We start from the raw sequence: 27,270 nt of genomic DNA on the forward strand, positions 1-27,270 counted from the left end.
AGGGCTGGCTAATGACCTCTTGGGTGTGCAGAGGGAGGGCTGGGAACTGCTCACCCAGGAGAGCCCCTGTCTCTGTGGATGGACACTTAGAGCACGTGACTGTGCCTGGCACCCAGGTCCCCTCAAGAGGTGGTCATGTCACCAGCCAGCCTGTCCTGAGCCTTCTTGTGCCATGCAGAAAAAAAAAAAAAAAAAAAATCATCCTGGTTCTGTTACTGAAAGTCTTGTTAATAAAAGAAATGAACTTGTGTCTTCAAAGCACCAACTACTGCTGAAACTACTGCCGAGACCATGTGAAATCTCTAAATGTATGGAGGGAAGCAGGAGTGATAGAGACTGTGGGGCTTGCAGAGGATGAACCTCTTCCAAACTCACTTGTTTTCTGAACACTCCAGCCTCGTCTGTCTCACTGCACCATCTCACTCTCACTTCCAGAAGCTATGATGGTTTTTGTGCTTTCTCTTGGGCAGTAAGAAACCCTGAGGCAACTCATGTATCCATCTCTGCTGTGAAGACTCTGAATAGGAAGAGAAGAACAAGTGACTGGTTTCTTTTTAAATTGTACAGGTGGAAGGCTCCTCTCAGCACCACCCCAGCTCTCCTTCTAAAGTTGCTTTGATATTCAACAAACACTGGCTTTTTAAACAGTACTGTCCTAACCCCTTATTATAATGCCCAGAACCACTTTCAGGCTTTCTGAAACTCATTATTATAATTACAATCTAGAATCATAGGACTTTGTGCTTTGTGCCAGGAATACATCTACACTGAATTGTCTGCAGAGCAGCCACAGAGAGAAAGAGTGAGGGAGAAATGCAGCTTCAGTGTGGCTCAATTGAGGAGCAAGAACTCCCACCCTATTTGATTTTTCTTCTTTTGTTTTCCAATTTAACTTGGAGCTGCTGAAATCCGGGCTAATATTTGGTTTGTCCTCCGTGCTGTCCTTTGGCCTCAATCCAGGGAACCTTGAGCTGTGCCCTGGTTTACTGCACCCCCTCCCCAGTCCAGCAGCCTCTGCCCCGGGGTGAGGAGGCAGGTCTGCGGGCGAGATGCAGCTCAGGACCCGTCCATCCCGGGGGGGTGAGGAGCACTGCACTTCGGAAACTGCTGCAGCCCTACTTAGCAGATGCAAAACAAACTCACTGGGCAAGTGAACGCAACATTTAGCTTAGTTTTACTAAGATTCATCTCATGGGTCACAAAAAAGCTTAGAGAAGGCTTTTTGGGATTTTTTGGTAGTGTTATCTCAATATACTACTGACACAGCACATAGAGAGGGAACTGTGATTCAGCTTTTGCCAGCACAAGCCCTGGAACTAGCTCTCCCTCTTTTTCAAATAGTGTCTGATGTTGATCGCACTTAGCACTGTCTTCCGCGGAGATGTCGCTGACTGGTGCTTAGAAAAGTGAGATGGATCAGGCCCTTTTTTTCTGAATAAATATCAGATCTGATTCACCACTCAATTGCTTCTGTTTTACCTCTGTAGAATGTCATTGATTATAGAGGGATTTGCAAGTTTAAAACTAGAGTAATTCAGTGATTAATCCCAACCAAAGCCTTTCGTAAATAGAGAGCAATACTCCAGCACTATTCAATATTCGACACATCAATGGAGTGTGCTGTAATATGATTCAATGGCATTTAGATTTTCCTTCCTTTTATTCAGGGCAGTGCTGGGATACAGGTAGTTTAGCTAACCCAGACTTTTCTCCTCTCTTCTCCCTGCAAAATGTCAGGCACATTCTCAGTGAAGCAAAGGCAAAACTCTCCCATCCAGTGACTGTTCAGCTGAGCCCTGGGAGAGGTTGACCACACATGTCAGGATGCCCACCAGGACCAGAGGCTGCCACAGCATGATGCGGGGAAGGAAGAGGGACTCAGCCTCATTGCTAGGTCCAAACATATCTGAAGTCCATTTCAACCCATGGGCTGGAGGCTCCTACAGCACCTCTAACAGTGAATTAAGGCCGGTTCAGAGAGTGGAAAAGCTTATTCTAGAGCTGGCTGATGTAAACATCAAAACACTTTGCTCAGGCTCAATCTTGCTCATATAGGGCAGTCCCACACAGTATATCCAGAAACATGAGGATGAGGCGAAGTAGTTGGAGCAAAGAAATACTTTGATTTTAAAGGTGTTAGGTATTTATACATCTTCTTTTGGCCTCACTGATATTTGGATCTCACAAGAAAACCTCAAACCACTCTCTCAAATGCTATTTAATCTGGATATAAATAAGAGTTCCAGATGATGGAAATATTTGGAGGTTTCAATATTTGGTCTTGTTTTAAAGAAAAGCGAAATAAACACATTGGGGAAATTTCACACCATAGCAATCTCCCCCCAAACTGATGATATAACTGCTTAGTTTCACTGAGTAGCTGCCAAGTGGTCTCTGTCTGTAAGGAACCCCACTTCCCTCTAGGGTTTTCCCCCTGAGTCATGGTGCCTAGGGAGCCAAGGCTTTCAGGATCCAAATCTTGGGTTTTTTTTCACACCATTTTTAGAGCCAGGAATCCTATACCTTTAGTCTCCCTTGGAGATCCTGGAGTCCACTCAAAGCAACAGACCCTGAAGTTCCACTGCATAAATGGCCCCAAGACCCAAACGGAGTTTCGGAGGCAGACAAATGACAGTAATAGTGGTCGATCTATTCACCAACCCAGCATGGTTGGTGAATTTTGGTCTATTCACCAGGCCTTCATGGATTGCTGGACCAGCTCTGGCTGACAGCTACACACAAACATGGAGCTCAGGCATGTGTAGTTCTTCTAGCTGTTGTCACTCCTTAGCTTGAAAGTTCCTTTGAGAAAGGGTGACCAGCAAGGCAGGTATTTCTGTAGTGCTTTTACAGTGTCTCCATCCACTTCCTCCAACTCTGAACAGTCACAGAAGAACCGACTTCTGAGCACCAGCCATCAGCCAAGGCCAGGATGGGAGACAGGAGAGAAGTGATCTCTCTTTCACTTCACATGAGCTCTACGTCTTTGTAACTCTGTTTTTCTGCCTTCTAGCAGGACTCCTGTCAGCTGCCTCCAAAAGATGTGCCTGCTTATTTCCCTGTTTTTCCACTCCAGATAGGTATTCCTCCTCAGGTATCGGGACAGCCCCAGCCTCTGTCTCAGCAAGGCCTTATTCACGTCTTCTAGTACAATCATGATGATTCCAGCCTTTCCTTCAACAAGCTGCCAGGACTGGGCAATGTCAAACTCAAAGCTACACCACTTACTTTCCAGAAAGTCAGTAGAGATGACTGCAATGACATTTCTGCTACTCAGAAAACCTTCTTGGATGATATTGGTGACAATGGGTACCCCTGGTAGGAAATCCCTGTAGTAAAGACAAAACTGGAAGGGAGGTTTTCCTCCTTCTAAGGGTTCCACCAGCTCTCTCATCACCCATTCTTGGTCTTTACTGGAGTGGATAACAAATGCATCATAGGTGTCACCCCTTTCTGCAGAGTGTTTACACCCACTGAGCAGCACCAATGAGTAGTATAGCTGGAAGTAGTACTTGTAAATCAGGAAGAGGAACACTGCTGCAGCGAGCAACATGATCACTGAGGATGTCACTGTGCTTGCCTTGAGTTGGCAGGAGGACAAATAGAAGCTTGACAGGTCCACATTCTTCATGTATGCAGGCGTGTGGCATATCATCAACTCCTTGTTCTGCAACAGCTCCTGCTTTTCCTTGATCCATTTCAGAAAGTTCAGGTTTACACAAGAGCATTCAAACAGGTTTTGAGAGATGTCTAACAAGACCAGACTATCAGGCAGGATTTCCAGGGCTGAGTCTAACAGAACACTCAGCTGGTTGTTGCTGAAATCCAGGGCTGTGAGGGCTTGGAGCGGCTTGTAGACTACAGGATCAAAGATCAGTAGCTTATTGTTGCTGATGTTTAGCTCTTTTAGTTCAGAGAGGGCATCAAATGTACTTTGATCCACCTGTACTAATTTGCAATTTGAAATATCCAAGGTGTGGAGGTGACTTAGGTTTTTGAAGTTGTTGGCCAATTTATTGTTCTCAAAGGAGTTGCCTGCCATCTTGAGCACTTTCAAAGAGTTCAAGCCACAAAATGTACACTGGGATTTAACATGAGTTCTGGTATAGGAAATATCGAGGTAAATGAGTTTCTGAAGGGATAGAAAGACAGGGTAGGATCCAGGACCAAATAACTTTGTGTGCTGAAGGTCCAAATATAACAAATTCTTCACATTAGTGAAATCTCCAGTCATGCTGATGTCAGAATTGAAGCTTAGGTTCAAGTGTTTCAAATTTGGACACTCACGAAACTGAGGGGAACAGCAGCTAGTGAAGGACAGGCGATTCTCACTCAAATCTATCACCTCCAGGTTACTTAGACCCCAAAATTTCTGATGGAAGGTATTGAGGTGTTTGCTCTTGGTAATACGAAGTACTCTCAGTTCCTTGAAAAGAGACAGCTTCACAGCAGGCACTTCCTTAAACTTGCATTTCTTGCATTCCAGATGTTTCACTTGAGACAACACAGGGACCTCTGACACCTCTTCAAGTCGGAGGTCCACCAACCGAATACTGGAGACGTTGCCTATGCAGTTAAAAAGAGTGTCTGTGTTATCCTCAAATTCCCTGAGAGAGATTAAAACAAACTCTTGCATTTGTACGTGACACAGTCCACTCAAAAGTCCTCTCTGAAAGTCTACCAGTCTCTGCCTGTCGTTGAATTCTCCAACTATTAGTCTGTTGACGTGTAAACCAGTCAGGCCTTGAAGAGAAGTGCACATCCCATTGAAGTCCTCAAAAGAGGACCTTAGAACCAGCTCCCCAAGGTGAATCTTTGCAAAGGACCCTGGCTCTATATATTTTATATTATTCAAGGAAAGCACCAGCGTGAGGTTGAGCCTGTTCACTTCCCTGAAGGCATCAAGGTCTCCTTTGGAGATATATGTGATCTTGTTAGAGGTAAAGCTCAGGTGCCTGAGAGAGGTTAGGTTGCTGAAATACTTGGGAAGCTTCAATGAAGCAATGTTGTTGTGGCCCAAATTCAGCTCATTCAGGGTATGCAAGTGTCCAATGGGTAGGTCAGTCAGAGAGGTTAGGTTAGTTTCCACCAGTACTAGTTTTTTCAGAGATGTTAAGCCATAGAAGGCTGCTGTCCCCAGGTACTGGAGGGAATTGGCAGTTAAAATTAAGGTGGAAAGTTTAGGAAGATCCTTAAAGGAGTTATCTTCTATTGTATGGAGGTGGCACCTGTTGGGCAGAAAAAGAATAAATGTGCATGAAACACTGTCCCTTTCACATTCACTAACGCTACGGCACTAAGTGCTGGTGCAACACAACCTGACGTTGGGGGTTGCTTTGGCTTTAATGTTCTGGGCAGCGCCAGCGCTCCCAAATGTGCCAAGGGAGCCCTTCCACAGCAGGAGACCTTCGCTCACCCCCTCCTCTCTCTCTGAGTCTGAAGTTCAATTGCAAAGCAAGAGACCTTGAGCCACAATGAAGGTCCAAAATTCATGCAGGCAGCAGAAAAGAAGAATTCTAACTTTGTGTTTAGGCCAAAATAACATCGTAATGACCATCATTGATGGCAGAGCCAACCAAATACAGCACTCCCTTATACCTTACACCCTCACAGCCTTCTGACTGTCGCCTCAGCCACATCTGGGCAGTTCCACTGGCACCAGCACGATGCAGCAGTGGCAAAGCTCACAACTCCGCCAGCAGTTTTGCCGATGATATCTGAGAGGGAACAGACCCCAAACCATGTTGGCTCTAAAGGAGAAAAGGAGGGGAAAAAGATGTTTTCATATGGGAAGATCCAAAATTTGAATCTGAAATCCATCTCACAATGAATTCAAGCAGAATTAGTTTTATAATCCAGCCAGTGCCTTACAGCAAAGCTGCTCTGCCACTCAGCCACCGCGGAGCGGTAACTGTGATGTGACTGAGTGACATTTTTCAGGGAAACAATTTACCCAGAGAAACTGTTGTCTCAAGTCAGTGGAAATTATACATCAATTCAAATTTGCTAATAGGCCTCCCCCATCTCCTCCCCCAGACATGTGAGGAGAAGGGAAAAGAGAATATGTTGATATTTTAAAACAGCCTTTTAGAAAATGAATGTACCTTCATTTTATTTTTTTTTTAAAAACTGTGATTAGAAAAACAGCTCACCCAAGATGTTCCACTTCGGGGTTTCTGTAACAGTGAAAAGTCTGACATTTTTCTTGTTCAGAGAGAAGTAAAACATCCTCCTCCTCCTTCTCACATCCCAACCTACAAGATCAGACTGACAGACCCAGCTCTGCGCAGAGGGTGTGCACTTGGTAACTGAACTAAAAGCTGCACATCACTCGACCATGGGGATATGCAGAGACAGACACAGGGATAAAGTCACAAGCAAAAAAACATGATCAGCCAAGACAGACCCCAAAATAAGCAACCACAGCAGCCCAGCTGGTGAAGCAATATTAAACAGGATCCACATGAAAGAGCTCATTACCTTGTAAGATCTAGAAGCTGCAGTTCAGGAACTGGTGAAAAATAATTTGAGCCCAGAGATTTCAGATTGCTGAAACTGAGATCCAAGTTCTGGGTGGTGTTTGGGACTTCAGCAGGAACTCCAGAGATGTTCAGTCCCGTGCATCTGAAAGTTTTGTTAGCGATAACCTGTAAAAGTGGCAGATTCAATCATGGTCATCATCTGCTCTTCATGAAGTGCCAGAAAATTACACTGTCAGGAAAGCAGGAGCAGAAGGACTGACCTTGTAGTTAGTTACTAAATGAGCTGCCCTGATTTTTAGGAATTAATCGTACATATCCTAAACATCTTTCCCACTTCTGATAGAACCAGTCCTACTCCCTGGGAAGAGCTACATTTCTTGCTGACTGAAGCAGGTGCAAAACTACAGGACAGTGTTCCTTGAGGCTATGGATGAACCAGCAGCAACCTTTGAGAGACCCAGCAAAAAAACCACACAAGGATGCATTGTGTGTCCAGGATCAGCTCTCAGCTTTGTTACACTGCAGATAAGTGGGCAGTTCTAACCTAAGTTATTCTGTAAATAATAATTTTTGGCACAAGTTTGCAAAAGGCAGTCAATCAGTGCCATATTCTTGGGGTACCGGAGAAACCACTCTACACTACAAAACAGGCCAAAATACCGTATTTTGCAGAAATTATAGACAAGGCTTGGATCTTTTCCTGAAATGAAACCTAATTTATTGGATTAACTGTACTGCAGTAACCTCAGAGGTCCAGAAAGCCAACAAGAAGAAACGGTTCATGCTGCTGGTTCTGGTTCTCAGATGTTTTTGAGGCCAGCATTTACTTCAAATACTTCAATTGCCTTGGTAACAACCTTGGAAAAAAAGATCGTTTTTCAGAAGACAACTAACACACAACAGACCTGATGCACAAATCTCCCAAGCAGAGGAAAAAGTTGCCCCAGAGAAACAGCAGGATTTTGTACTTGTTTAGAGATCACGTACCTCCAAACAGGGATTGAGGAGGCAGCCTGCCAGCTGTGATGGGACAAGCGCCAGCTGCAGCAGCACCACGAGTGTCCGCAGGGGAAGAGCTCCTCTCCTGGGCATCTTCAGGAGGCCAGGCGTGCAGGAGAGAGCAGCATGGGTATCACTCAAGGACCTGGAGCGAGAAACTTCCTGAAATGCCGAGTGTTGTGCTTCACCACTCCTTCTCACTGCACGTCACTGAGAGTTGTAGAGAACAAGGGAAGTGAAACTCATAGCTGCCTGGTTTCTAGACATGCTCTGAATGAATTGTTTTTCTTGCAATAGTTTTTTTTTAAAAAAAGAAAAAAGGAAGTAATGTAAGTTGTCATCTGGACTAGAAATTAAAGAGGAATACAGGTTGTATCAGTGTGTAACTTGACTTGATTGCCTCAGATTAGTTCAGGTCAAGTTGGCAAAAAAAAGGAAAACTTTTGTGCAATTCTGAATCCAATTTCGGGAAGGTCATGCTTTACATCCCATAATTCAAATGCACTGGATAGAGCGAATGACTGTCTGCTTTTGTACCCCTGCCATGCTCCCAGCTACACCACACTGGCAAGTAGTGGAGAAGGGCTCAGCCACAGCAGATGTTTTCCTGAGCCAGGTCATGACAGGTTTATCTATGGCTGAGCTCTCATGAACATACATCAAGGTTTTATCTATCTGGTTGGACCTCAGTATTGCAATTATCGCAGGAACAAGCTGCACGTGGCCATAAATAAGAAGCAAATACTGGAGATCTGTAGAATAGTCAGAGCCCAGGACCTTTCACCCCTCCTCACCCTTTCTTTGAGCTGGTGGGTTGCTGGGGGCAGCAAGCCAGGAGAGGCACAAACACCCCAGCTGGGCTTAGAGCTGCTATTTATCTGCCCTGGCCATGCCTGAATCTGTGCTTGATGCCTGGCTACAAAAGTGAGTACGTCTCAATACCATCCTTAATTTACAGTGCAGACACAGCTATTGTTTCTGGAAGAGGCTTTGTAAAACCTCACAGTTGGCAATATTAATTTAAATCAGCTCTGAGCCTTCTAATAAAGCTCCCTTCCTTCATTTACTCTGATAAATGGTAGTGCATTCATGTATCTACTCCTGTCTTTCTGTAGATAACTAAGAAGTGTTACTGGGGATCCAGCCAGAGGCTTGCTGGGTATTATTAACACCACATAGACAGAGAAGGTGCAAAAATGCGAGGCAAGGCGAGGATGGGATACTAGTCTACAATTAGATGGAATAGGGAGTGACTACTCATGAAAGTCTGTGAAAATAATATTAAGTATAAGCTGCAGTATCAGCCCAGTGAGCAACCCATTTATAAAGAAAAGTTTAAAATATGGCAGGGGTGGGAACTGAACTTCTTTGGCAGGTCAGTAGAGGGCCACTGAGAGATGGGGAAATCCTAAAATAACAGATGATCTCTGTGATGAAAAACACATCGCAGCACAAGAGAAGCTAACCCCAACACCCCGATGTGCAGCCAGATAGCGCCCATTAAGCCAGCAGACAAAAAGTTTGTTGAAACTGGGCAAGTTCTACAAAATCCCTGTTCTGAAAAGCCTCTCGTGATTGCAGGTATTTCCTTTTACAGATGGAATCAAAAGTGAATGGAAACAATTGCTGACTGCTTCTGTGCCTGGATTAAGGAAATTGGTAGAGCATCATGTGTCTGCAGAAAGGATAAATGAGTGCATCTTTTAGTATTCAATATGCAGAATGAAGCAATCCACATTTAATTTTTATCTAAAGCTGAGATGAGCCTGAAGTATGCTCTAGAAATTACCATTTCAATGGAGACTCACTGAAGATGCTGAAGAGTTTGGGAGCATCATAAAATCCATCCAACAGCCATGCTCGGGGGTCAAGTGGAAAGTACAGCTTGAAGGACATTCAAAGAATGTGCTGCTTTTATCACAAGGGACAGTTTCACAATACACATCGTAAATTGTTCAAGGACAAATCACAGAGAAACTGCAAGGGATGGGGCACAAGCAAAAAACATGCAAGCTAGCAAATCAAACCCAGCCACCAGTTTAGAAAGTCAATGCTGGTTAACTTCATATTCTTCAGCTTGCATACAGCAATGTGCAATGACTGTAGAAAGCCATAATGTCTATGTAATTGCCTCTTTCAGTTCACAAGAAACAAAAGTATTATTTGGAATCCTTTAAAGTGACAAGAATAACATCGAAAATGAAACATGATTCACTGTGCTGCCAATTTACTGGTGGGATCATCAAAGATCTTTTAGAAAGGAGGTGTTACACAAAATCTGTGTTTCTAAAAACACATGCCCAAGTAATCTTTGTTCTGCTGAACATTATAATATAAGCAACACAACAACAGACAGTGTATACTGAGCCTCTGTGATCTCAAACAAGGTATTACACAGTATAAAATGCCCACGATGTAGATGGACTGACAAAACATCTTGTACTTGCTTATATTAAAAGAAAATAATTTGTGAACTCCAGCCAAAAAGAAAAGTTAGATAAAGTCTTGGATAAGAACAACTAGTGATAGCTGTGAAAACAGATCCGACTGGCTGTATCTCTGGTGTTCTCAGGGTCACAGCCAACCCAGCTATCACATGTAGCTCAGGAGCTATTACCCAGAAGAGACAATATGTTTGCCTCAGTAGTTATCCTAAGCAGTTCCCCAAGTCTATCTGCAAATGGAGGCTGAGGAACATGGCAAGAACTATTTCAAGATTAAACAAACCAGGTCTTATTTTAAGTGAAAGGACCATCTGTAACAACTATTTGGTTGTGAGTCATGGATCAGACGGGAGAGAGCATTCCTGAGATACTGGCACTTAACACACTATTTGTGGAGCTAGAGATGGGAAGCACCACAAGAACTTCCAAAAGTACTTGAGAAGCTCAGGCACGTGGTCAGACTATACCAGCTGACCCTGTATTGCTTTCAGAGGGGTTCCAGCACTGGCCATATCTGCCTTCCTAATAGCACAGTATCAGCTAACACAACTGGGTTTAGCAGTCACCTGTGATGAATTAAGTTTAAATCACATCACATTGCAGCTGGGGTCCAGGCTCAGGGTGTGTAGACAGTTACCAAGTCCTTGAGGCTCAGCTGACACATTGCCAGTCCTTATACTCAGCAAGTCAGTCACCTGTCCATGTCTGAAAGGTTGTCTGAAGGGACAGGAAAAGCAAAAGGAAATGTCTTTAACATTTAACAGCATGTTAAATTTTCCCAGCAGTTCTGCTGGGAAAAACAATTTATATAAAGCACAAGGAAAAAGGGGGCGGAAAAAAATCCGAAAATGGCTTTAAGATCCTTTCACTGCAAATTCCGCAAATATATTGCTTCTTGGAACTGGTGAGTCACCACCTCACAGAGCAACCCCTGGCTGACCTGGCAGACGCTGGGTATAGACAGTGCTGAACCACACGCACCCTGCACCAAGGCTGGGGAAGGAGCTGAGAAACTGGTATCATCAGAACAGGTCCTTACGAGAGTGCCTTGGGGCCCTAACTCTCACTTGTGGTGCTTCCCCATATGACGTGGGTGTAATAATCTCACACCTGATGGAAGATCAGTCTGGAAGACCTATTGCCTTTGCTTCTAGATCTTGTGTCTTTGAAGAAGACAACAACGTTCAGATTGAGAGAGAAATTCTGCATTTATTTCGGGGTGTTAGACAGCTTTGCTGCTGTCTGTCTGAGCAATGATTAACTCCAGTTACAGATCATTTAACTGCTAGTTTCAAAGCAAGGAGCATCGGTAATGCAGATTACTTGTCAGGCCCATGACTGTAAGTGACGGTTAAGGACATGAAGGTGGAATCACAGCCAGTCGTCTCTACATGCCATATAGCACAGACCAAGCCCCAGCCCATTTCTAGTGGTGCCACCTAAACCAAACAGAATCCAGCACAGCTAAGGTGTTTCCTGTTGCAGAAAAGAATAGATACTGGTGTACACAGGGGAAAGGAAAAAACCCCAAAAGCTAGTGTCTAAGTTTGATGAAAAGCAGCCAAGCCTACACTGAAGTAGGTAATGTGTGTCATCAGATGGGCTATTCCCCAAAGCCAGGGTCATATGAATACCCCAGAACTACTCAAAAGCTATTAGGGAAGAACTGTGTCAAGTAACCAGGGACAAATACACAACTAGAAGAAGTGATTAATCAGTGTCAAGATAGTCACTATCTGTGGCAGCTACTCCACATGGACCATGTCAGGTCAGTTAGGAGCCCTACATTTTACTGAAGTCAATGTTTAATCTAAATGGTTGGAAGGATTTCACACAGATGGTGGAGGCATCCAGACTCGCTTGCCAAGCATTCGTGGACAGGCAGTGAGTGACAGTGGAGCTCCCTTGACCCTTGGAGAGAGGCAGACTGGCACCAAACAGCCCAGCAGCTCCCTGCCCTTCTGCCTCAGGTGAACCATGGTCGCCCCTTGGCTGGCCACAGAGCCGGGAATTCAGTCGCCGTCGCTGCGAGGATGTTCGTGGTGCCTTGGCAGGAAACGCGCTGTGCTTAGAAGTGTAACTGCCATTCTGCAGCCCTGAGAAAGGTGGATTTACCACCTCAGACCAGTGCTAGCTTTTGCTACTGAAGCAACAATAGGACTAATTCTCTTTCTTTCCCCCTCCATTACATCCTTATTATGATATCTCATAGCCTAATTTACATATGTTTTGTATCACTGTGGCTTTGCCTTATCCTACTTATTCCACCTCCTTTCCTCCAGTTTTCTTGATAATGAGTCTGCTGTAGGGCAAGGATTTATTCAGACTATCAAACATGAAAGGTGTGCCGGGCACGGAGGACTGCAGTTTTCAGGCTTTTTAAACTGGACACAAGAATGGTTGATTTGGGGATTCCGTACCACCACCGAAGCATGGTTAAGTACTAAGCCCCTACAACATTGCTCTGACACTCTGGGAAAGTTTGAAACAAGAGCTAGCGGTAATGAATCATGGTTACCTGGAAAGATTACAGAACCCTGTTTTGAGGGAAAACCAGTCAGATCTTAAATATAGGAGCAAAAAACCTGTGTAACAGACCTGCTTGCTGCAAGTACTGAGAGCACTGCCAGAGGCAGTGACCAATGATAAGACTCTCTAGCCTCATGTTTATGGTTTCACTACCATGACTTGACACTACATGACAGGAAAATGTTGCAACAACTGTGGCAGAAAGTGCAGACACAGCTCCTGCAAGCCCCGGCGAAGTTCTTGTATACACATTATGTACAGAGAAAATGTAAACCATCTCCTGGGGTTAGTTCATAGCATGCTTTATACACCAGCTTTTAGACATCAAGATTTTTATGCCATTTTACTCTACCAGGAGAAGAACATAGAATATTAATTGTCCACATAGTTGAGAGCCCACTTCCATTACTTACAAAGCAATAAATTCCAAAAGAGTGGTCGAGCCAGATCCAAATACATATTTACACGCATTTGGAACACCATATTTTTGGAATCTGCAGAACCTGTGTGGCTATTGTGTGTTATTTAGAGATCAAAGATTGTGTGTACAGAAAAAAACCTAAAGTCAGTGTTTAGCTGATAAAGAGGAATTTATTAAACCACCCTTTTTCTCCCAAGCTCAGTTCAGTTCTGTTTGCATGTGCAAGATGAGGTCATCCCCTTTCAGCTTTCAAGTAACCTTTCTCAAACTGAGCTGGACCAGGGCCTCCATTTCTTCCACCAGTCTCCCAGGGCAAGGCAGCTTTTGGGGAGTTTTGTCACCATTTCTTTGGCCATGAGTTGCATGCCATGAACCAGGACAAAACCATTTCAGTTCTAATGGAGGAGGAACCAGGCTGGCAAAAAGTGAGTAACAGTGGGAGCAACATGAAGGGCATTTAACATTTTGGAGATCATGAGAGATTGGGCATTATGGAAAGCTCTCAGGAAGCAGGGCTGAGATACTAGAAGAGAAGTTACCCAGGAAAAGGAGTGACACAAAGAGCACAGGAAGTGCCCTGAAAGCCTGACCACAGTGAAGGGGAGGGAGGGAGGGAATGGGAGGGAAAGCAGAAGTTTCATGTCCTGTGGAAAGAGTTAGCAATTACATGGGTACTCTACTAATGCTCCCACACCCCAAATGCTGCTGCTTTAAGACACATGCAGCCTGATGTAAGTTAAGCCAACTCCAGTCTTAAAGAGTTTTCCCTCTAATAGCCATGCAGGAGCCTTCTTCCTAACAAGCACCTGGCTGAGGAGGCTGCAGCAGGGTGGTCATACCAACATAGCCATCAGCTTGAACATCACTGCAGGTTCTTTCTGGTAGAGGCAACATTTTGGTGAGGCAGCAACTGAGGTGAACCCATGATGATAACAGGCCAGGGAGCAATGAGGGAGTAAAGAAGGGAAAACATGACGTAGCTGCACCCTGGAGGGATGAGAAGATGTGGTCCCAGAGGTGGAATGCGGACATGAGCCAGCCACAGATAAGTGGGGGCTTAATGTGGCTTCTTAACTGTGGAGGATCTTCAGCACGCTAAGTAGACTTGACTTCACGCTTAGAGCAAGCTGGAGGAGACATGGAAAGCTCCAGACAGCATGCTGAGGACAAGGGGGGCGGGGGGGGGGGGGGGGGGGGGGGAAGAAAAAAAGAGGGGATTACTTGGGGTCATAAAGCCATGAGAAGATCTCAGAGGAGATGCTAAGGTAATTCTCACCCATCCTAGTCAGAAATCCCCCTCCCACAAGACAGTGCCAACTCCTTGAAACCAAAAGCACATTTATCCTCAAACAGAACAATGAAAGAAACATTTCTTGCTTCCTGCAGACATTAATATTTCCCAACAATTAGCAAGACATTGAAATCTCTGAGTGCTCAACCTGGCACTTTTCCAAAGTGATGGGTATGACTCTCTCTCACTCCACTCTGCTTAGGAAGGAGTTTGAAATCCCATGGCAGGTATTGCACCCTCACCCCTCCATTTCTCAGGGGCCGAGGACCATCTTAGCACCTCAGTTTGGTGCTTTTCACAAATAACTGATGAGCACAGGATGGCTGTTGACAAAAAAGGAGACGATTACCCAAGGCAGAAGGGTTGTGCAACACTCCACCCTGCACCACAGCAGTCAGCGGTGGAAACCAGAGGCCAACAGAGGAAAGAGCAAGTGTTCTGAACCTCAGGGGTTCATCTCCCACCCCACAAGCAACAGGACCAACTGTGACCTGCTCAGAACAACCTGGAACAAGGGCAAAGCCCAGATGGGATCATCAGTGGTGTCTGGAGGGGACAGCAAGCAGCACAGCCCTCTCAGCAGTTCTGGGCCTGGAAGGAAGGGCTGGCTGTGTCACCAATCATCCCTCACTCGATCATTTTCAGCCAGTTCCTCTCGGTGGTAGTATTGTGCTAAAAGAGCTGCAGGGACAAGAGAGGCAAAGTTATAGATTATTCCTTAGAGTCCCCCTCACCCTGCCCAAAATGCATCAGATCCTGCCGAACCCAACTTTGCCTGCAGCCACTTGCAGGACTTCCACTGCATAGGGCCCTCATCACCAAACTAGGACAGATGAAAGGCACCCTGAAGGTGCCAGCGTCTGTGCCCAAGCTGCTCTCTGAGAACAAAGCATATCCCAACATGTTCCCCTGGCATGTCCCAGCAGGAGCTTCCATGGGTAACACCAGCAATAGCTACCAGAGCTCTCAGCTGCTTGACTTCCAGCTTTGACCAGTAGGTTCCCCTATAGAGAACACCTTAGTTTGAAGAGGAGGTATTTTCTACCTCTTTTTTCCATGAGTGACCCATATTGTAATAATATATTGGCGTAGTATTGTCACGGTTGCCAGGGTAACCAAAGCCTGCAATATTGACCTCTTGGCACATATGGAGGGCTAAGTTCAAAGCACTGATTCCCGTGGTGGCATATCTCTAGGAAGGGAAAAGAGAGAACATCTGTGTAGGATTTCAAACTCATACTTGTACAATACTGACACCAGCAACACCTTTGCAGTGGGACCAGTAGCTTCTTCTACACTCGATACAGCAAAAAAAACCATAAATAAAATAGAATAGGTGCATGAACAAAACTCAAACGGGAACATCTTATGAAAAGAGGCTGCAGAAGATGAGGGCTCATGAACATATAACCTTTGGGTTCATAAAACACAGAGCTCCATGGAAATCAAAAAGCTCTGAATGAAAGAAATCAGCACACTTTTTAACATCCATGACAGAGTCTATACAAGGTCTCTGCATCTCTTTCTTTTCCATGTGTCTCTGTGTGTATTCCCTGCTGGCATCCCTCATGTGATAACCTCACTTTTAATCCATGCATTAAATTCCTGTCCCTGACCTGTGTGCTACAAAACTGCCTTCTGCTCACATAAAGCTAACGTGACCGAGTACAACTCAAATGCTGCCTTAAAAGCTTGTGACTAAGCAGCACAGCCACCACACTCAGGTCCCCCAAGCCCCCCAGGCACTTTGCACTCCTCTCCTGGATTGTCCCACTTTGCACTTTCCAAACATTTTAGCAAGGAAATGTACTTTTTTTTTACAGCATTGCCTCAGCAGTCAGGAGGTTTGGCATTTAATCTCTACACCAGTCAAGAGTCAGTACATGACCTTGGACAAGGTTATTTTACCATACCAGGCCTTCAAGCTTCTGCATTTGTTGCAGATTATAAACATCCTAGTAGTGCCTGGCAGGCTTAAAGTTAATTAAAGATTGGACAGCACCATCACAAAGATCGTCAGGACCAAAGATAAAGTATCATTAGATTCATTAATGAAATAATCCTCCATCGTGCAGTGAAGGGGAAATCTGTGCTCCAGAAGCAGTGGGCATAACAGCCAGCCTCAGGCCAGAGATCTGTGAGAACAGAGTGTTTTAAGGAATGCCAACCAAAATTCCTCCCATTTTACACAAGCTAATTATTAGTAATGGTCTTCAGACAGGGAAAGCACAGGCACTTCTGTGAAATTGTTTATATGGACAGCTGCTTGTCACAAGAACCAGGTTTTCTGAGGTCTAGAACTAGAGACAGAAATGTAACTCTAAAAAGGGATTTGAATGCAAAATGGCAAGAGGTGATGGGGCAAACTGGAATGAGAATAACACTGCAGTGCACTGGGGAAAAGTCTTCCTTTTATGGGTAGGAGCAGAGCTCTCAACCTGAAGCACCATGCTATAGGAAAAGACTGCATTTACTAGGGGTAGGTACTAGCTAATCTAATGAAAAGGTTTTCCTTCCCCTTGCATGGCACTGAAGCAGTAAGCTGTAAGGGAAGACACAGGACACTGATGCTCTACTCTCCAGTGCAGTATCATACCCTACTTGACACGTCCAGCTGCAGCAGTTTGTATATGGCTTCATGGGTGACATATGGGTTGAGAATTCGTAGCTGGGAGACATTCCCGTTCCACTCCCAGGGGGGCTGGTGCCAAAACCCCACCTTGATCATTAGGAGAAAGGCAGAGAGATACCTGACACATGCCCATGTACACCAAACAGTGTCATGATAAAGATCCCCGAGTTAGCTGTGGTCTGCTGCTCTGGCTGGGTCCTCAGAGGGACTCAGCAGAGTCTGGAGGAGCAAAGGACCTCCTGGTCTTTTCCACTTATTCCCATACACCCGTCTCCAATGTGGCTGAGACAGGGGTCTTTCTAATTAGTGAAAAACAAGGTCTCAGGTGCATTATGCAGCTCATTAAATATTTCAAAGATACATGATTATTAGAGCTACTGAATATGTCACCACAAATAACCTGGTTTCAACCTTCCCTTGTTAAAGACATCTCACCTTATTCCTTGTTTTCAGTAATACTTCCCTCAACCAGAGGAAACCCAGGGGCTTGAATGGGACAAACACCATCAGTGTACCATTGCCATGGTTTTCCAGAGGGTTGGGCAGAGCTGATTCAGGGAAGGAAAGGCAGATCGTGGTTCTCTCACCCATATCCTTCTTGTGCTCTTTTACTGGAGCATCATTTAATCTGAGAACCAAAGCCAGAATTTGCCCAGTTTCAGACTCACTTGTTCCCAGCCATGGAGGCAGCTGTGTGCTGTCAGATACATGACTGGCTGCAGGAACTCACTTGAGGGCGCTGACACACAGTATGGCCCAAGCTGGCAGCCTGGTTCCATGGTATGGGGCACCTCGCACAGGCACACAAATAGTTCCTTGTAGTAAAAAAGACAGACAACCACTATTTTTCAGACAGGGAAGCGAGGCACAGAGAAATTAAATTACTTCCTCTAGTCAGAGGAAAAATGCATGTAGTCCTGTAACACTGGGATTGCCTGCCACTCCACTGAGCTGGAGGTGGCTATCCAGCTCCCCAGGACAGCATCTCTGAACGAGTGGTACAAATTCCGGCTCCTGCAGTGCATGTGCTTGGCTATGAACTGCAAGAAAGTTATTTTTGATTACCTGAGCTGATGCATCCTAGATGTTATGTTTGCCAGGTGATAAAGTCACATGCACATTATCACTCCTCAGGCCCTGTTTACCTGGTAAGGCTTTAGTTAGGATTCAGTACCTTACAATAAAGTGGTGAGAGTCAATCACTTTCCCAAAGTGTTGGCCATGGATGGAGTAACTGTTGCTGACCACAATGCACCTTTGGCACCATAAACTGGCAAAAGAATAGACTGCAAGAGATGAAGCCCTTCTCTGTCAAGTACCTCCACCAGGTTACACCAGCATCCCCTAAGGCCCTTTTTGATGTTCCCATGTAACTGCTGGGGTGGCATCAGAGGAGGGAAGCCCTGACTAGTAGGACTCCAGCTGTATCCTGGATAGATGGGTCTTATCTTAGCAACCACAAGGCAATTCATTACCATTGACATACCAGTAAAATTGGGACAGATCTCTAGTTAGGCAGAGGACACAAGATGCTAAAGAAATGGAGAGAATGTCATGTAGATACCCAGCAGCCCACTAACTACGAAGGTGAACCTTTGCCTAAGGCATGCAGTATACAGTAGGGAGGCTACAGAATTATTCTTCTCATGAATGAGGGGAAAGAAGAAAGGCCCAAATGAAAGTGTTTGCCAACAGCTGCCACAGTCTACTTCACTTTCTGCTCTCCATGAATGTGGGTAGGCAGAACTGAGGGAGGAACCCAAATTTCCAAGCCCTGGACTGTCACACTTGGGATGGAGTTAGAGAAAACAGATGGGACGGGGCAATACTGAGAACAGACATCAGGGTGTGACAGCAGTTAAACGGAGGGAGCTACGATCTAGCAGCTTAAGTTTATCAGTACAAGAGTTGCCTGAAAGGACATGTTTAAAAAGGAGAGAAAGAGAAACCTACTGAGAGAGGAGATGAACAGTGACAGGAGTGAGAGGCAGAGAGGGCTGTGAAGTTGAACACTAAGAGAGAGAACTTTGAGTTGCTGCAGAAACCAGGGCTCCCAACACAACTGTCACTTCCCTCACATGCCTGCTCACCCAACACCCATCTCCAGCCAGCCTCATACCAGCAAAGATCCAGGCAACTCTTGCTGAGGAAGAAGCTGCAATGTGGTAAAAGCAGAGAGAACTGGAAGACAAAATGTTAAAGAGTCATCTTCAGGGAAGACACGTGAACCCACCACTGCCAATGAGCTCACTCTCCTTTTTCTTCTGCTCAAAAGAGATAGTTTTCATACTTCCATAATATGCCAGGACATTTTATGTGGGAGAGCCTGCTTGAACACCACTCTTGTCACATCCATCTGTCCAAAATTAGGCATTTTTCCATATAAAAGGCATGCATTTTATGACCAGCACTACCAGCAACTGAAGCAGGTCGGTAGTACCTCACACTGAAAAAGGCAAAAGGCACTGACCCACTCAGTATCTTCTCTCCATTGGCATTTGGTAACTTCCACAATGGTTCCTGCTCCATCCACAAGGGCATTGCTGTCAGCCTTCCCCATTCCATCCCTCCTGGCACAGCTAGAGCCTGGAGTTAAAGCACCGCCCTCTTCCTCCATCACCACCATCATGGTCTATGACCTCCTCTCAAAGGCATGCCATCCAGTCAGCCCAGATTTCCCCTGGCGCACTCTGGTGCCCAGCTGCATTTCCATCTCCTCTGCAGCATTCAAGGCTGCCCCATAAGGTTCTCCAGCTGCACAGTGTCCATCCAAGACATGACAACTCTGAGGGAAGAGCACTGCAATACCTGAGTTCTGCAGCCCGAAAGGCAGTTTATGGAACCACAGAACTTTTTCAAGTTCTCTTATGAAAGGTCTGTCCATGAGTGAGTATAAAGATTTGCTGGTCAGGAAAAGCTTCCAGTGAGATTCAAACTTACCAAGAGACATTCAGAGAGGCAGCAGTTTAGGGGTTTGTGGAGCAGTCACAACAGTGTCAGACACAGGGACTAGGGCAGCTGAAGCAGGCTGCGTAACGAAATGCTTTGGAAAGCTACTGAGGTACCCTGAGGTACTTCCCAGAAATGACCCACATCTTTTAAATACAGTCCTTGCTGCTGTTTTTAACTCAACATCTGAGCAGCAAAATCTCGTTTCTCTCCAGTTCTGGCCCCCACTTCCTCTCCCTTTTCCATCACTCCTCTTTCTGTACGTGTTTGGGGAATGCTTATTCATCCTTTAATTGTTTATCCACTAGAGGAGACAGGGGCAGAATTCCATTTACGTTTCCAATTTCATTTATTCATTCATTTAATAACAAAGCTCATGACACCCATGACAAAGCCTCGCTGCACACTGATCAGTTCAACAGCACATCTTTTCCTCTCTGATTGTCCTTCAGAGGACATTTTACGCACGCATCTGTATCTCATCATTCTGCTGGCCTGTTGACTCACTCGTGATGGTGTCAAGATGCCACTGTGCAACAGTTAGCTGAACTTAGCTCTATTTCCCTTTCTGCATATCTATCTGCACATGTACCCTAGGCTGACAGTCTTCACCCATCAGCAGCCACTAAGACACTGATTCATCTCTCAACAAAATTCCCCAAACAAATGAGACATGGCTAACAAACTTTCCAATAAAAGGCTTTCTCCACACAAACCGTCTCTGGCAAGCACCATGATGCTTCCTGTGGAAGAAACAAGGCTTGTTTCCTATAAATCTTTTCTAAGGCTTTCAGACTGTGGCTTGAGAATTAGTGATAGTTCAGGAGGTCTCTTAAAGAAGTCTACAAATGTGGGGTTTTGAGCTTGTGTCCATGTTGTCCTGTCTCCCAGCTCCTGACCACTTTGGTCCCATGAACAGCCAGTCCCCACCCCCCCACCCCCGGCGTTGAGCATGTAAAAGGCTCCTTTACACAGAGGAATTTAGGTGGAGACAGATGGACAGCTAATGCAAAAGTCATGTCAAGCTGTTCAGGACCTTGAACAGCTTGAGTTTTAGAAAATCATTGGCCTCATTCATTCCTTCAGATAGGGACAGGCAACGAACAGCACTGTGGGATGTCCACAAGGCACTCTGGAAGTGACTGTCAGCATTGGGGAATCTCTGCTGGAGTCTAGCTAAGACATCTCCAGGCTCACCAATGGTGCTTCATCCTGCTACTTTTCTGTCTGCCCTGCCTTCAAGTCACTGCCAGACAGAACAACAGTCCTCCAGTTCCCCAGATTCACATTACTGGGTGAGCTGTTTCTCACCCAGGTTTTATCCTGGGAGCGTGGTTGTCTCTTCTTTCCACAATAATGCATTGTGCCCCACCTCTAACCAAGACAATGTAGCACTGAGGTGAGAAAAGGGAAGGAAAGGTAACTCACTCAATGTGACTTTCATGTGAGTTCATCACAGAGCAGCACAGGCTCTGCATGCACAGACCCGCAGAGACAATGGAGCGGCTGACACAGGGGCAGCAGCCCCCCGGCCGCAGCAGCACAGCTGGGACCACCCCACTGCACAGCCCACAGGACCTCTCCCCGCCGCCAGCACCTCCCGAGCCCCTGCAGCCTTCAGACCTGAGGACGAGCAGACCCTGTTTCAGAGTTTGGAGCCTCCAAGTGGCTGTATTTGAGTTAGCCCCTTGCTAGACAAAATTAAACGGGGCCTTTTTGTGATGAGCCCTTGGAAATGCAGCATCCTTTTCCCAGCAGATAAGGACACTTGATCGCAAGCTCAAGCCTCACAGCACTCCAGCAATCACTCATATCAATCTGTAAAATGACACGATGGCAGTGCACAGAGGGGAGGATTGACCATGGCACTCCCTGAGCCGGTCAAGCCCTCAGCCCTTCAGCCTGGTCCCCATGAGGCTGGCCTGCCCCAAAGCCTGGCTCCCCTTCCCTGGCACCCGCAGCCCTCCTGGCCGTGCCCGCTGCTGGCGTGAGCCATGGAGTCCCACACAGACAGCGTGAGCTCCCTCACGCCTTTCTCTCCATAACTGTCAGCTGGCTGTTCCTCGGGATGTCACAGGGGACTTTGAGGGCCATCAAACTGCCCCTGTTGCACTAAGTGATCCATTATCCCACAGACAGGCAGTAGGATACAGCTGCAACCCACACCGTGGTTCTTCGGTACAAAGCCCAGAGTACAAAAGCCCTTGCTGAGATCAGCAGAGGCTCATCGCAATAAGAAGAAATGTACATGCAGGAGAAATCCTCCCAGGCTGAAATCAAGAGGTTCATGCCAGAGGAAAGATTACCCAAAAGCAGTTCTGTAACACGGACGATAGCTTGTCTGAGAAGCTCTTCACCTTGATCAAGGTGCTGTACTGATTTAAAGCATGGGCTCAGCTCACACCGAGTGCCCGGCTCTGCGCAGGTGAATTTGGGATTGCAGATGCAGAAGGAAAAACGTCCTCCATCATCTGCACCCATCTAAATAAAATGACACTGTTGGCATCTTGGTCATTAAGCAGCAGCGACTTTCTGTGACAACTAATCAGCCTTTCAATGATGGTTTGAAAATAGAATTGAGTTTCTTTTATTCTTGGAGGGAGATCACAAGCAGTTACATATGCTTGTACAGGCACTGTTTCCTGGGTCTTTCCTGGACCTCCTACACACACCACAGATGCTTTCATCAGCCGATTGCTTCTGGGCTGTTATACATACACACCACACAGGTAAACACCCACCTCTGGGCCCTAATCCTGCAAAGATCGCAGCAGCATTTATCAGAGGGTGACTGCTAGACCTCACACACACACAGAGGACTTTAATCTGTGTATCACAGAAGCACATTAACCCTGCTCTAGCCTCCCGCAGCCTCGTGCACACATATCACAAGGGGTGCAGGTCTTGCACGGATATTTGCAAATATTAACACTTTTGAAATAAGTTATTCCTCATTTGCCCTTGCTGCAGAGGCAGCATATTGGGTGGACACAGGGGAAAATTCACTTTACAATCATGCAAAACAACAAAAAGATTTTTACACTTTGGGAAACAAGTCGCCTTTTAGATGCTTTTCTACTCTCCACACACCCAAAGACATCCAAGATGACTTGATTTTCTAAAAATACACACAAAACAGGCACAGTTAAAGCCTCTCTGGAGAAGCCCAGCTTTGCTAGTGACAAATGAGAGTGCAAAGCCTGTGCACAGAAGAGCTGCATATGGCGGGGCTGTCTGCAGACGGGGGCTCAGCGTTTGGGAAACACAACTGCTGGAGCAATCAACACGCAGCTAAGGACGGACACCGTACCTAGGGCCTGTGCTGCCACTGCTGATGCCATGTAAGCCCTCCCCATCCAGTCTGTGGGGACATGCAGTAGGGCTGTGTGTGTCTGATTTACTGAAACATATCTCCTGCCTCCTCTTTTCTGCCACTTCCCATTTTGGGGTCTCTCCAAGTGAAGACATCAGTGGCCAGGAGGGTCCCCTCTTCCTGTACAGCCCCAGCTCAGCAAGACCCTAGGGCAGGGGGACACACTGGTGAATGGTGGCTGGGAGAGAGCAGGGCTCGGCATGCTTTGAGGTTTTCTTACCTACACAGAGTCAGATCACCAGCTTTTTCCACTGGAAGAAGGCAAAGAAGACTATCCCCACTACAGATCTAGCATTCATGCTGTCTCCACGCACATCCTGCGAAACAGTGGAGACAACACCCGTCAAAAACTGGGCTGACAAACTTGCACCTGGCACTTTTGCAGAGACAGGCAGGCTGAGCGTCCTGCAAGCCTAGACTTTCAAATGCCATGCCTCCGTCCCTACAGCACTGCTCCCCCCCATGCTCTGTCTGCTGGCCCACAAGACCCCCATGCACAAAGGGGAGCAGCTGTGTTGGGTTAAGCCCTTCTCTCACTATTTTGCTGTGTGCTCTGGCCAGCCAAGGCAGTAGATAAGCACTCAAACTCCCTGCCAGCTTAGGCAGGTCCCACCCGTACCCTGAGTCCCAGAAGCAGGCTCTGAACCAGAAACAGCAGTCAGGATCAGTGCAGCTCATCCCACCAGCTGCACAGGACCACAGTCACAGCTAGCGTATCCAGTCAGCACTGGAGGCACTTACCCGCTTTCCCAGGGATGTTTCCTTCTCATAACCCCACAGTTTGTTCCTCCAACAAGGGAAAAGAGAGTCCCGCAAACTGTCGCTTTGACTGTCAAGAATGAAGTCCTGTGATCAATCCTTGTAAGCCATGGAGTTTGTAGTGTTTAGGTGTCTGACTGACAGCCTTAATTATATAGGTACAGCGTCACAGCTCAAAGAGACAATTGCTGGTTCAGGCTGGTGAAAAACAGTAATAATGTTCTCCTGCCTTAGAGGGATGGTGCAGAAAGTGAGAGCTCAGTTTACCCATCTGATGGTGATCACCTAATTATCCTCAATGAGCTAGATACAAATCCCAGTTTAGCAGGGGGAAGCATGTTGTGATACTCCTAATCCATCCTCTTCCCCCTACACTCTGGCCTGGAAAAAGACCTTGACAAGGGTGATTAATCCATGTAAGCAGGTCCGTCTGCTCATTGCACCCAGCTGGAGCACCGCTGTCCTCTGAAACCCAGGGCTGGCAGCTGCTGCTCCCCGTGGCCATGCCAAGGAGCTCCAGTGATCCCCGGGCTGTGGGCCCTACCTGCAGTGCATCAGGGCTGGCCTTGAATGGGTAGCCCTGGCAGCCTGGTATGCTTTGGGATGTGGGTTTTTGGGTGGATGGATGTACTTTAAGGGAAGGGTATTGGGAATGTTTCCCTGTAGAGGGAGCTAGCTCACCTCTTCTGGCTGTAGACCTAGTGTGGGCAAGAGAGTGGGTTGAGTGGGTGCCCTTCACAGGCTGCTTCACCTGCTTAAAAATACAAGGAAAGACTTCTCTTACCGCTTACCAGCAGGCAAACCCTGCAGACTCACACTGAACTCTTACTTACAAATGGCGTCTCCCTTTCTCCTGCTCTGTCAAACTGCAGTCGAAACTAGATGCAATGTTTTCAGTCTCTAGCTAGATTTAGGGAGAAAATCTTCAGGTCTGAGCAGTTATTTTGTACCTGCAAGTTCCCATCCCTCTCATCTGTCCCTGGAATTAATATCAGCCTGGCACATTTAGGAGTTTCTTGCTGTTTGCTGCTGCTTTGCTTTTCCCGGGGGCAAGCTAAAGCCAGGGGAGAGAGAGCCGGTACAAGGAGTCCCATAATCAGATACAGCAACCACAGGGATTGATTTAACATTTTGCTCTTAAGTGAAGGAAAGAGGGAGGATCAAGGTAGGTAGAAGATCCTATTTCCTCCTTATTCTCTAGACACGATCATCTGAAATGAAGCTATTCCATCTGTCCTGCACCCAGACTGGAGCAGGAGCTGTAGGAGGTGGAGGACAAGCAGTCTGAGAAAAGGTCTCTTGTTGCTTGACAGAAATGCAACTGGGTTTCTTCTGCAGCTGAGGCTTTTACCAGCACCTCCCTCCTTGCACTGAGCAAAATAGTCCCTAAATCCTGTGTGCATATATGCAAAATATGTCCTGGCTGCCAAAGATCTTCATCTGCCCATTTTGACTTTTCGCAAGCCTTTTAGGAGTCTTTCCAAAGAGGCTTTTTTCTTTTTCTGTGTGATTTTTTTTTTCTCTCTCTTTCATTTTAATTAAAGTATTTGTCTCCACAGCAGGAAAAGTAAACTATGCAGCAGGCAATCTTGATATATATTTTAAAAGAGGAAAAAATATTTAGCAAAGCTATTATCTTCAGATATGCACAGCAGCAATCACTAGCCCTGTTCCTAGAACCCAGAAAAATCAAAGAAACAAGGGAAAAGAGGGATGCTATTCCTTAGGAACTAGAAAAAAAGTGCTGAACAAGTTTGTGCCTAGAAATGAAGGGTCAGATTTTTGGCAAAGAAAAAAAATTCCTTTTAGCAAAATGCGGGAGCTTTTCCCAAAGAAACTCCAACTGCTGAGGAGTATCTGAACTCTTTTGAAAATCTCCTGCTCGGTATTCTCACTGAAGAAGGGCTGGCTGCTAAACACTAGTGAAAATCTCATTTTGTCTAAGTCTAATTGGGAGCCGAGTGCTGCTGGAGATGTGATCTGGGTTGTGTGTGCTATATTCTGTGCTGTATGCTGCTCTTGGCTGTACAGGCGATCTGAAGGGGAAGGGGCCAATTTACTATTCTGTGCCTCAGTTTCCCCAATTGCAAAACAGATTATCACAGTTCAGGCTACAAACCTAAAATCACTGTCACAGAGTAGCTACGAAGAGTCCCTGCAGCAGACCAAGAATAACACAAAAATACAACAGAGATGACGCACTCTCCATTCTTCAGAGAGCAATTGATTAGTTGAGCTATACTGTGATTTTTGTCCATCAGAGATTGCAAACTTGGAAAAAAAATGGCCTAGAAAATGAAAGTGCATTCTTGATGATTTTCTCTCCTTCTTCGCACACCAACCCCAGCCTCTGCCTCCCCTGTTCCAGAAAAAAAAAAAAAAAAAAAAAAAAATCATCAACTTCTCTAAATATTGTTTCTCTCACATCAGCCCAGCAGGAGAGGCAGAAATCAAATTATAACCACTGAAATAACCATCAGCGGTTAAGTGCCAGGAGGGTGGGTGGAGACACTGGAACATTTTGCTTTAGGTTTCCAAAAAAAAAAAAAAAAATTATCTTTATTAAAATAAACAAGTGCAAAAGAAGAAACAGAAAGAAAATCAATCAGCTGCCTTTACAACAAGGAGATATCAAGCAAAGAGTGCTCCATAGAGACAGACGAGAGCTGCAGGAACCAGACTCCCTCTCTCCTTCTCTCTTGGAAGAGGTTTTTCTTCCCTCCTCTCCTGATTCTGTGCTTTCTCTCCTGGATATATGTCTTGTTGCTTATGGAAAAGTCCTAGAGAGAACTTTTCCCTACGGGGACAACAGGAGGAGGAAAAACAGAGCCATCCACCTTGTGTCCACCAGATAATTCAAGACAACCTCTGTGAAGAGGATCACAGTGTTTTCGATACCTACAGGATCTGTCAGTAATTTGGGCAGAACTTGCTGAGTTTATGCCTCTTCGATTCTTTGTAGATAAGAACAGATAAATGCAAGGATTCTCACATCCAGATATTTTTACAGAGTTTATCTCCTGCAGGGATTATTTCAGGAAAAAGCATGTGCTATATGGAAATGCTGTTGCAGCCTTCCTCTTCGTCTCTACGGCTCTCCCTGGTTTTTGGCTAGGGGATCGGTAACTTCAGGAACCAGCAAACTAACAAATCTGCTCGCTCTCTTCCAAAACCCAGATGCCAGCCAACAGGATATTATCATGCAAAACCTGCACCAGGATTTGATTCCAACCGGTGTGTATTTGAAGACCATCCCTCTGCCTGTGTGAGCTTAGGAGGTGAAGCCAGACGACAGACGTGGCAGCAACAGGGTCTGAGTGAGCCCTGGGCACGGGCAGCTTTCCCCAGTGCACCCAGGCAGATGCGTCTGGGTCACATTGGCTTACAGGCA

At 45.9% G+C, this 27,270-nt stretch overlaps 1 protein-coding gene and 1 pseudogene across 1 annotated transcript; both read right to left on the reverse strand.

Moving 5' to 3' along the window:
* Positions 1-2,962: 2,962 nt before the first annotated feature.
* On the reverse strand, positions 2,963-7,574 carry TLR4 (toll like receptor 4). Its single transcript, XM_074924117.1, has 3 exons — positions 7,470-7,574; positions 6,481-6,647; positions 2,963-5,228 (listed from the first exon to the last, which is right to left on the reverse strand). Exons 1-3 carry the CDS (start codon positions 7,572-7,574, stop codon positions 2,963-2,965), a joined length of 2,538 nt encoding a protein of 845 aa, XP_074780218.1.
* A 7,168-nt stretch (positions 7,575-14,742) lies between these two features.
* LOC141968873 (CMP-N-acetylneuraminate-beta-galactosamide-alpha-2,3-sialyltransferase 4-like) lies at positions 14,743-19,086 on the reverse strand (annotated as a pseudogene).
* Positions 19,087-27,270: the final 8,184 nt, after the last annotated feature.

The sequence above is a fragment of the Athene noctua genome, chromosome 20, assembly GCF_965140245.1.
Source record: "Athene noctua chromosome 20, bAthNoc1.hap1.1, whole genome shotgun sequence".
Classification (NCBI taxonomy): domain Eukaryota; kingdom Metazoa; phylum Chordata; class Aves; order Strigiformes; family Strigidae; genus Athene; species Athene noctua.

What these genes read in the sequence shown, in the direction of transcription:
- TLR4 (XM_074924117.1), bottom strand. Translation starts at nt 7,574, where the DNA reads ATGCCCAGGAGAGGAGCTCTTCCCCTGCGGACACTCGTGGTGCTGCTG. An exon ending in TCCTCAATCCCTGTTTGGAG is followed by an intron (nt 6,648 to 7,469) that starts GTACGTGATCTC and finishes CCACTTTTACAG; the next exon opens with GTTATCGCTAACAAAACTTT. An exon ending in CAGCTTCTAGATCTTACAAG is followed by an intron (nt 5,229 to 6,480) that starts GTAATGAGCTCT and finishes TCTGCCCAACAG; the next exon opens with GTGCCACCTCCATACAATAG.